At 38.0% G+C, this 11,786-nt stretch overlaps 1 protein-coding gene across 2 annotated transcripts in view; it reads right to left on the reverse strand.

Annotated features, from left to right (window-relative positions):
* Positions 1 to 11,786, reverse strand: part of PRKD3 (protein kinase D3) — a 43,413-nt gene that overhangs the window by 26,694 nt on the left and 4,933 nt on the right. For both annotated transcript variants that reach the window (XM_066315934.1, XM_066315935.1), the window contains exons 3-5: positions 3,271 to 3,409; positions 1,462 to 1,593; positions 621 to 778 (exon numbers count right to left, since the gene is read on the reverse strand). In XM_066315934.1, the coding sequence (XP_066172031.1) occupies positions 621 to 778; positions 1,462 to 1,593; positions 3,271 to 3,409 (429 nt within the window). The remainder of the gene's footprint in view (positions 1 to 620; positions 779 to 1,461; positions 1,594 to 3,270; positions 3,410 to 11,786) is intronic.

Raw genomic sequence — 11,786 nt, forward strand, 5'->3', positions numbered from 1 at the left:
TCACTGCCTATCCTGGCTTAGGATCCCAATATAGTTGGGATATACTTAATAATTGATATTTGTTATGTAATTGATAGCCTCTCAGCAATCATAATAACAAGAACTACTATGGATGTCTGCTTTTTCTGTAAGCCCTTCATCCCCTATACTCTCCCTAAGTGATGGATTTTATTTGGGGGTTTTTGGATTAACTCTGTGAAAAGCTTAACAGCAGATCAGGAACACTCTTACACAGTATCAAAGCTTACAATTTGTACTGCTTTGGCCAAGTAACTAATCTATGCTGATACATAATTATAGAATGAATCTGTATTATTAAGAAGGCAAGATGTTTTACAATTCTGAAACCAAAGTTCAATATTTCATATATCCATGAGTGAAAGGCTAATAACAAAATTATATATAAAACTTGTAATTTATATCCTGTTTCATCTCTCACAGTAATAATAAGCAGTAAGTGTCACAGTCTAAAGATCACCATATTTTAAAATTCACTAAAACTGATCGTAAGGGTTAAGCTTCACTCCCACATACTCATCATGAGCCACTTTAACCCTATCTAGTTCTTCACAGGTTAAAGAATTTAAAACAGATTTTTTTTCTCCTTTCACATTACATACTTCTTCAGAGGCAGAGGACGTGTGTTCAGCTTGTGCTGGTCTTGGAACTGAAAGCCCTGCTCCTGGTAAAGACACGTTAGACAGGCGCCTCTTTCTCACTCCACTGCAGTTGTTTGGAATCTTGAAGGCACATCGCTTATGGTAGTTTAACCCACAACCTGGAAGAGGAGTTTGTTTATTCAAAAAAACCTCTCAACACTCCAAGTAACAAAAACAGTACTAATATTTTGATACAATAGTTTTTAAAAGATAACTCAAGAAAATGGTAAAGGCAGAAATAGACTGTCATTTGCCATGTCAAATTTTTTTGTTTTAGTGTTCTTGATGTGATTCACAGAAACATCTTTTTCTCCAGTAAGCCCAGTTTTAGTAACAAGGTCTAAGACTTGGAAGCAGCTGATCTCCCACCACCAGGAGGCTTTCATCACTACCTCACTTCAGAGCACAAGAACCAAGAAGAATTCAGTGAGAAGGCAGCGTCAGTACCTGACAGCAGGCTGCAGAGCGCTCTACAGCCAGCTGGATGAAAGCCATAAGGAAAGGGATTCCCCTTTGGGAATCTCTCCAAACTATGTGTTCCTTGTGCAAAGAACACAAGGTTGTAAGCTAGCTATTTTTTTCAAAGTGGTAAACAACAACACTTCTTAAGTCATTAGCCCAAGGTCACACACAGTTTGCATTAATGCCAAGATCAGAACTTGGGTTTTCCAATGCACAAACTCTTCCAGCTATGAAATACCATATTTATCACTTGCTAACATACCAAACACAATACAACTTCTTCTTCCTCATCTTATATAGGTATACACACACACAAATACACTAAACACCATAGACTTACCTTCACATTTTAATCCTTGTCGTACCAAACCCCAAAGCATCTCTCCGCAGTAGTCACAAAAAGTAGGAGCCTTGTAGGAATGCACATAAAGTGCATGAGGACGAATCTGGAAATCTTCAACTGTAGCCAAAGCTTTTAAAAAATTGTAGTAAGTTATGGCTCTTGCCACAGGATCAACAAGGATTTATGGAAAGAACATGTTTTAAAAATGGCTAATTTTAAGAATGCTAACAAGCTGTTTAGAAATCAGCATATTTTACTGTATGCCATTTAAATATACACTTAGGAGACTACATAGTTTTCAGTAAACATTTTTATTGAGAAAAAATATCCATTGAACTCTGGAGGGTAATGGCCCCAACTAATTAACAGTATGAATCACTCTGTTGAAAACCTCACTAAGTTGAAGGCAGGGACAACAAGGTACTGTTGCTAAAAGCAACAGTAAACGTTTGAAAGAACAACTTAATTTTGAAGCTCTTTTGAAACCTCCAAAATTTTTTTTTAAAAAACAGCTCTACAAGATAGATTTTTATCATCTAAAAGACTTTTTCAGCAAAAGATTATTAAATTAAATATAGTGGATCAAAACAGAACTGTGGATAAAGTTTCCACAGAACATTGAAATATTCTTTTCCTTAAATAAGCACAGATACATTTAAATTATTTTTTTCCTGTTTCTTTGAGGAGGAAAAAAAAGTCTTAAACATTACCTTGCCCTGATGGCTACTATATTTTTTATCAGATACATATTAATGCTCCCTATTCAGATTTTTATTTAAAAAATCCTACTGAAAGAGATTTACTCCTGAAAATCTCTTGAATACTCCCAAAAATCCTACTGAAAGAGATGTCTTCAAAATGCCTCCGTTTCGGGTGGTCTGTCTGTCTGTTAGGAAACTGTCAGAGATTGCCAAGAGACACACAACAAATTTTCCAAATATGCTATTCACCAGAAGCAATGAAAAGCTCAAAATAAGATGATCAATTACTGAACATCTTATACATGCCCTGAAACACGGCCAAGGACTCAGCATTACAGCTATCAAATTCTTACTTCATTGACCAAGTTCACAAATCTAAGCTGATGACAGTCAAGAGATCTCTCTCCTAATACATAGCCTCAGTTTGTCACTTTTACCTTAAAGACTTAAAACTGTTCAATACTAATCCAACTTTTATTTGTAGTTTAACTACAGCTGACTTTTGATCGAATTTGACAAAATATTGATCAAACACACACAATGACAATCTGGGCTGCAGTTATTTTGTCCTCGTTACTGATTAATAACCACCACTCTAAGGACTATATTGTTTAAAGAAACCGTTTTTAAGAACTACAATAACCCGTAAGAGTCTGCTTTTATAGGTAGGATTCAGCAACAACATTTATATGAAGTCTTATGACAGCATAATCCATCAATACCAAAAGCTACAGAACAAAAAGACAGATATAAGCAAAAGAAAACCGACAACAGTTGGAAGAACAAATTCTGACTCCTACCTGCATTTCACCTTAAACAAATATAAAAATTAAAACCTGATATTATTATACTTATAAATTCCTGTTATATAATTCTGATTTATTTATTATAATAAACTTGAAGAAGATTAAAATAGAACAATGGAAAAATAACAAAACTGAGTACTGAAGCATCAGTGACATCTGGACTTTCTTGGAAAGCTTTACTCCAAAGTATATGAGACTTCAGTGAAAAAGCTCAAGGCATGAAAATAATGCTCCATGAAGTCCTATTTTCTTTTAATCTACTGAATAAAGAGTTGTTCCACTGTTACAATAATACTTACCCGAGAGTACAACCTCCACAAGATCTCCCTCATGTATCTCTTCTGCTGATGTAATTCGTTGCAAAATATTATCTGAGTTCAGGTCATGGCGGAACAGGAGAATTTTGTCATACATGCCAAAGAAACCACACTCTGGGAACTGCAACAGAAATCAAACTCTAAATTAATAGATGCCCTTTAATATTCATATACACAAATGTTTTCAATAACAGCTACAGAACTCAAGAGTTGTAAATGTTTCATGGCAACAAAATTAATTTGCTTATTTTTGAGGAAACATAGCGCTTTCTGAAAACTTCTGGTTTTTTTTTTTAACCTGAAAAAAAGAAGTGTAAAGGTTTTTGTTTCTTTGAGTTTTTAATCTCTCAGACCTGCATGATTAGTCTGGCAAGTAAAAGCCAATGCAGGCCTTTAACTTGGATACCACCATCTACAACCTTTATTTCACAGGTATTCTAGTCAGGCAGGTACTTAGCTCGAGACACTCCAGCAGCAGCTACCACACTTTTCTTGAGAAGCAAGCCAGTTAAAAGGCTCCATGCCATTGTTCTACAACAGTTTAGATCTACAGATATGAGAAATCCTGAGTAACATGCTCCAGAGGATGCTGCTTCAGCCAGCAAGCTGGATTCTGTGACCTCCCTTCCAACATTACCCATTTTCTGTGATTTTGTGAAAAGAAAAACTCAAATCCCCACAAGGACAGAAAAAAAAATTCATAAAGGAAACAGATACACTAAATAACATGCCACTTTTCCATGACACGTCACTGAAAAAAGCTTTCTCATTCTGCATTTTCCCTACTCTTCAAAATACTTTCAAGTATGAGTAAAACTTCTTCAAATGAAAACTTCTTAAAAGTAACAGTTCATGGGGAAAAAGAGCAGGAACAGACCCTGGAGAGGAATGAGCAGCACTCAAGCAGCTCCTTTGACATTTGGTTAAAACCAGAACTCAAACTTGAGGTGGGAACACACATGCAGAACAAAACAGGAAAAATGTGGGAAAAAAATATGGAAAAGCTCAGAAAAAACTTTTAATTAATGAGGCAACAAATTAGTAATTTATATGTTACACACTCAATAGGTATCTAAACTGCATGAAGCTTGTGGTACATTATTTGTTCTTAACTAAAATCATCAAAGATTTAGCCTACCAAATCAAAAACATAATGAAGGTATCATATCCATCACGCTCATTTTTTTCACGCTTTCTTCCTATTCAGAGAAAGAATAATGTGGTCTTTACAGCAGCAGTTTTATCTGAAATATCAAGTTGGTCTTCTCTGTAATTACATGAGGCATAATACTGTGTCCATGCTCCAAAAAGCATGCTATCTACCTTGGACAGTCACTAAGGGAGACAGAATTTGTACAATTTAACCCTTGTGAAAGCAAAAGACAGAGCTGACAAATTTATACTGACACATAGGTATTTAGTCCACAGCAATAAGCAACTGATTTACTGGGCCAATGCCAAAGCAGCTGGCTGCTTCCTGTGTCTCTCAACTCATTCTCAAGATTTCCTACATAAAATCACAAATACCCAAGAATATTCTGAAAATCACATTTTTCCAATTGCCCAAAGATCATTTGTAATAGGAATGAAAATATAAAGCTAAGGAATTAGCTGTGCTGCCCAAATATGTGTGTCAGTATCTCTGCAAGTATGCACAGCACTTGACTTAATATTCAGAACATGCAAAGATACAGCAACTAGTAATTCTTCCAAAGGAACTGATGTTTCTTCATACTTGAAACCATGTCATAAACTTATTTTAAGCTCTAACCCAAAATCCCACTGTACCTTGACTGACAAGAAAACAAGATATATTTACATTATTAAAATAAGTGCTGAGAGGTTTTATTCCTTGATACACTGTCAACTTCTGTTAATTGCATTATATTGCTGAAGAACTTAATTCTAACAAAAGGGATATAAAATCAACATTACAACAGTATATATCCGGCTGCAGACACACATGACACTTTTTAATAACACCAATATTAACTTCAGCTGCCAGGAGGGACAACTCATGACTCAGGGAATCACGTGAATTATTCATATAAAATTCACAGAACCACCTATGAACCACAGATTTTAAGGAAGCCTCCAAGACATTTCACAGGTTTGAGTCTTCGTCTTTTGGTAAAGATATGTCTTTCTCTTTTTTTTTTTTTCCCCCCCACTCTTTAAGATGATAACCCTGTCACACAGCTGCCAGAACATCCCTACACATAATCCCCCACCACAGTAATCAGAGGTCACATCATCACCTGCCAAGCAGCACTTATCTTAATTGCTATGAAAAAATATATTCTGCCTATGCATAATTTACCCATTTTCATGTACAAATCTTGAATTATTAAAATGTTTTAAACATACTACATTAATTTTCATTACTAAAAAGCATTAGCTGACAAAACAAAGTTACAGACAGATGAACACTCAAGTCCTCTTCTTGACAGGACATGTAATCATTAAAAATGAGATATTACATCCCTTGGAAAGCAGCATCAATATTAACCCAAAGTTCATAAATAACAGTATAATACCTATAATTAAGATTTTGGTTTTCAAATAAATTCCAGACAAAGGCAAAATTAATTTCCATGGAGTAGAAATACTATGAAAAAAGCAAAATAATCTATTACAGATTGTTAGAACTGTTGATATCAACATCTACATTTGGTTCTTTATTAATTATATTGATCTTTTAAGCTGTGTAGCATGAATGCCTCTCATACTGTCATGTCATGATTTACTGCCCTGTTCTTCCAAAACAAATATACATACACATAAAAGAAGTGACTGTGAAAGATTGTCTGGTTTTGTAACTCTAACATTTAACCTCCTTAAAAGGTATTTCTTCTATTTACAAACTTGAGCTTTATCAGTGACTCTAGACAAAGATGCAGAATCACAAGCTCATGACTAACAAGGGAATAATCTATACTAGTATAGATTGTATAAGTGTGGAGTACAAGAATTCTCTCACTGAACACAGACTGTGTATACAGTTTCTATAGTACCTGATAAGACTGCACCAGGACACATTTTTCCAGGCATTGTGCATGCCTGATCCCTATTTCTGAAATAATAATTCCAAAAGCTAAAAGGATGAGAAAACAGATAGTCTGTTCACTGGTATGGAGAGCTTCAGTTGCTAGGAGGCTTTCCTGAATCCATATGAGGGACAGGCAATAGCTGAGGAACCTCACAGTAGCTCCTTTACCTGTCCTGCCTGTGAGGTGCTTGTCTGCATGTTCCCAAAGCAGCACAGATTAAAAATGCAGGTGGGGGCAGCCCACCAGCACCCTGCCCAGGACCCCACAGGCCCTTCACAGGAGCCATCAGGCCACCAAAGGCCATCTCCAAAGCCAGGGGAGCACAGAGAAAGAAGGGCAGGTTGGAATCCAAATTAAGAACTCCAGGGAAAAGATGCCGTGGCTTTCACAGGCCATCCTTAGACCCAGTTTCCACACATGCACTGATCAGGTAAGTCAACACTAGAACACCTTTTGACATGAGAGCGGTTGCGGTCCAATGGTATGGTACAGATTAAAAAAAGCTGGGAAATTAGGATTGTACAATACCTATGGAATGTTTACAGAAGGAAACAAAGGCAAGGAAAGAGGTGATTCAGGGAGGAATAAACGTGGGAAAAAATTGAGGGATAAGAAGATAAAAGAGCATGGTCACCCATAAACAGGGGTTGGTCAGAACCCTGTTTACATGATCGGAATTGTCTGATCATGCCCTGTGCATCATCAGCACCACCTGTCCTCTATTTTCATTAAATTCAACTTCTAGCTATTTTCCTGAATGATTTTCTCTCATTCTAAACGCATGTGTGTGTTTGTGGGGGTGGGGTCTGACTGCCAGCAATCAGAGCAAAAGGACTCTGTAATGTCTGTGACTGGAGAGGTCAGAGTAAGTGAAATCAAGAGCTTGAATATCCAGGTGTCAGCCACTGGAAAGACCAAGATCCAGCAGCCACTGCTGAGCAGAAAGTGCTTGAAGCCATCTGCTGGAGACACCCACTTTTTCTTTTTTGCTGTTTTTTTACTGGTGGGTGAGCAGGTCTGTATGGCTTTTCTTCCCCACTACCAGACCTCCATCCTGAACCACGAGAGACTGATTAGGACAGTACCACTGGTGCTGTTTGTGTTCATGTGAGTGCTCACAAAGAGACACACTGTTGATCTGTTTGGACCTGTGTGTGTATACATGTACGTGTTGCCCATCTATATCCGCATGCTAGTGCCTATAAGGTATATGTGGTCAGTCTTGCTATCTGTGTCTGCACAGAGACCGAGCCACAGCAGCCGCCAAATCCCATCATACCTAATGAAATTTTTCAAGTTAAATGAACTAATCCTCATCCTTCCTTGCATACTTCTCCCCCACCCTCACCAAAAAAAAATTTCCCAGTTACAACAGAACAGACCCTACCGGGAAGATGCCTGCCTCCCAACTCCTTTCCACACACTCTGGCTCAGACTCCTGTCCTGTGCACCCAAGCCACAGAAGCGCTGCCTGGAGGCCCTCCCCAGGGCCAGCTCTGATGAGCTGCAGGTGGCCCAGCACAGCCCTGTCTAAGGCACTTGGCCGGGCCTGGATGCAGGGAGCAATCAGCTCCAACCAAGCAGCTTGGCTCCTTACAGGCATGCGGCGCCCTGCTCTCCCTTCCGCTCCCCAGTCCATTCGGGAATACAGCATTCCTCGCTAGCACCTTGGCCAGAAGGCTGCGTGCACACTGCCGGCCAAGAATAACCTCATCGATTAACAGGGGTTTCATTTCAACTGGTATCTTTTAACAGAATTTTTACGCAAAGCTTAAACTATGTTCGATAGTTGAACCATAGTCAAGTTGTACACTACCAAATTCTTCTCTCTTATACTGCAGCAAAGTACAGCTTTTACAGCTTTCCTTATGTTACATGAAACTGTTAAGGAAGAACATTATCCAGTTCCTTTGAAGTGTTAAGAGCTCATAATGTAAACTTGAAAACAAAACTCAAAGTAGAATTTTTTTAAAGCCTGTTTTATCTTACGGGATTATATAGCTATTACTTTCCTGCATAAAAGCCTAATGTATCTGCACAGTTACTCAGAACATATAAACTGCTAATCCCAGTATTACCAAGTTTCCTAAAAGCAAAAACATGACTGTTCCCAGTCTTAACAGTTCCAAAAGAGCATCTAGTGACAGGAAATCACTTGTGGGAAGTCTACGTATGCACTAAACTGTGCCAAAATTAATCTCTGGTAGACCAATACCATCAATCTATATGAAGAATATATATAAGTCTTAATGCTTGGGTGGTACTAGCACAAATAACACAACTAGTGCGTTATTGCAGTTACACTGAGGAAAAATCATTGGTGCTATTTAGCATGCTCATACTGTAAATATTACAGCATATCTACCTTTAATTGAGAGTGCATTACATCGTCTTTTTTTACCCAGAAGAACTCAACCAACATACAGCAGTCAGTATTGCTGAGTGAAACACAACTGAGGCTTCTTTCTGTCTTGGCAGTAACTGAAAAATCCCTTTACTTCAAGTTCCAGGAGTTACTTTACAAAATTCTGGACTAGTCGCCAAAAATTCACACTAGGGAAAAGTGTAGGCGGATATTGTTTCAAGGTCCAATATCTCATGACCCGTCATAACTCAAAACAAATGCTTCAAACCACTGAAAGTTAATTCCAAAGTCTAAAATGGTCCAAAACACCACTGGAAAGTCTCTTCGTTCACTGAAGCCATCTATTCTATTATCCTGCATCCCTACCCAGCTATTCACTCCCACTCCTTAGAATCATGTGCCAAATCACATTATCACACAGACAATTAGCTTGAAACATACTGCAGGAGATCTCTCCCTCACCAGATGCCTCAGTACAGACATGCTTGGACTACTGCTTGGCCAGCTTTTCCAGCACACAAACGTATTACTGTGCTGGAAATGCTAATCTGCCCCTCATGTAACACCTCTGTACCCCCAGTAACTCCCCAGCACCCACCTTCTCACATGCCTCGACTCTTGCTAAGTCTCTATATTACTTAGCTCACATGGAGAAAACAGTTGACAAGCCAAGAAGGCAGAGCAGTAGGAGGAAAATAGATCCGAGCATATCTGAACAGAAGAGGTGATTTGCATTAATTTTAGAGCCTTTCAAAAAAAACCACCATGAACTATTACAAGCCTAACCTGGAGAAAAACCCAGAACACTGGTTGCAGAACTGTTATTTATTTATTACCCAAGGTGTTACTGAAAGTGTTATAGAGATCCATCTGTAATATGGATGGACTGCAGTATGATCCTTGTAATGCAATGAAAATATAGAAGCCAAATCTAACCAGCAAGACATAAGAAATATCCCTTTGATTTTGCTAAATGGTGCCCTTGGGTGGTTTCAGTCAAAAAAAAAAATGAACGACTAGGCAGGAAGAGTACAAGACAGACTGCACAGGTAAAGTATCAGTACTCAATCAAAAAGAATGCAACAGCTAAAGGATAATGAGAATTTCAGAGAGACATTCTAAGATAGCAACTGGTCTGCTTCAGAGCAAAACGTAAGGAAGACATCAGAGGAAATATATACAGAGAATGAGAATGCTGAATATGACTTAAAGTGAAAACTATGAAGGACAGGTCTGTGGACCAAAAAGGATAAGAGAAGCTGCAGAAAGATGAAGGTAAAGATTCCTAAGTTTACTGAAAAAATTATAACAAATCTTGCAGGTACTCATACTACAAAAGTAATAGTACAAGTAATCAAATGTTTTTCATTTATAGCTCCAACCAGAATAAAATTAGGTAAGCTAGAATACAGCATTTAGAGCACACTGTCCAACATAATTCCCAGTTTGCAGGCAGTGGAACATCACCACATGCGAGTTTAAAGTCGGTATTCCCTTTGTTCTACTTCACGTGAGGAATGAAGAAACAGTATTCCAACACAGAACAGGATTAAGAATTTGCCTCTGTAATATCTGATCATTGTGCAAGGACACACACTGTCTACCTGCTACAGGTTTTTCTGCTTCTAAACACTGTCCCTCTGTTCCAGCAGCCATGTGCGTCCGCCTTAGGTTCCTCTTCAGATTGCCCCTGAGAACTGTATGTCTGATACTTTAACAGACAGCAGCCTAGATAAGGAATGAACAGACAAGACCATGAATGTACTAGAGACCGTAAGCAAGAATTTTTTTGAAATATTGCTATAAAGTCTAAAGTTTGGATTTTATGAGGACTTCCATTAACCATTCCAGTACACACCAACCCTAACACAGTGACTCCCAAACTTTCAACTTGAAAAAAACTGAAGAAAAACACTTAAAAAAAACTGATGTTTAGAACATCTGTAATAGAGCTAAGAGACACACCAAATATTTGCATTACTCATCTCGCTCTCCTTGCAGACACATGCCTCTTTAGTTTCAGTTCTGCTGATGCTGCTTCTAATTACCCTTCTGCAAAACCTGAACAAGCTACACTGAACACCACTGTCTGGAGCAGTAAGCACAGAAAAGCAGTCTTAACCAACATTTTTGATACTGTAATTGTAGCCTCAAACACAGTCAGGTAGGTGGTTCAAGCTCCCAAGTAAGTGAAGAAGGACTCCTCAGAGTTTTATTTTGTTCCAGATTACGTAGAGGAATACAAGCCTGAAATGTGACTGTGAATAAGGAAATGTCTGTTACCTCTAGTAAAGATAACACTGAAATAAGAAGAAAAGCAATCATTATTACAAGTTAAAAAAAAAAGAAAAGGTATTTTTCCTTTTTCATTAAAGAAATGCAACAGTAAGTAGATACTGTTAAGTACGGAACTATCACAACAACAAACCACACAGTACCCTGCAGTCAAGAGAAGAGAGTTTAAGCAGGCTATGGAATACCAGAGGAAAGAGATGCTTTAACACTTGAATATCAACAGCATACCCAGCAGCTTCAAAGCTTTTAACTGGAAAAAAAACAGCAACCATTTGAATGTATGACTACCGACAAGAACGCAGGTTGCAATTTTCACGTTAGGTATATACTAATCCTAGAACATTTGATAGTCTTGCAACAGTCATCAGATCTAAGAGAAAAAAAGTCAAGGCAGGACATATTGCTGTCAGATAAAGAGTACAGGGAGAATATTGCCACTCGTGCACTAGATGCAAAACTACTTATGAAAGATGAATCCACCACACATGAGGCTGTTTCCTGATCAGGTTGCTGCCTACAACATGTTTTCACTGAGCAGTCACTCTGTCAGCTGCAGGAGAGCAGAAACTGCAGCAAAGCCAGACAAAAAGGAAAACTGATCATGAAATGCTCATCAGTTTTGCAGAAGATCAGACTTAGCTTGTAAGAAGCTTGAACTACAACAAGACCTCAAGTTTAACTTTTAGCTGAGCCTGCTGAGAAAACAGAAAGGAAAAAAGAAAAATAAGTGTGAATGTATTTGTTTTCATCTTTCTTTAAGACAGAAGACAGGAAATATGCAAAGATGT

The sequence above is a fragment of the Sylvia atricapilla genome, chromosome 3 (assembly GCF_009819655.1).
Source record: "Sylvia atricapilla isolate bSylAtr1 chromosome 3, bSylAtr1.pri, whole genome shotgun sequence".
Lineage (NCBI taxonomy): Eukaryota > Metazoa > Chordata > Aves > Passeriformes > Sylviidae > Sylvia > Sylvia atricapilla.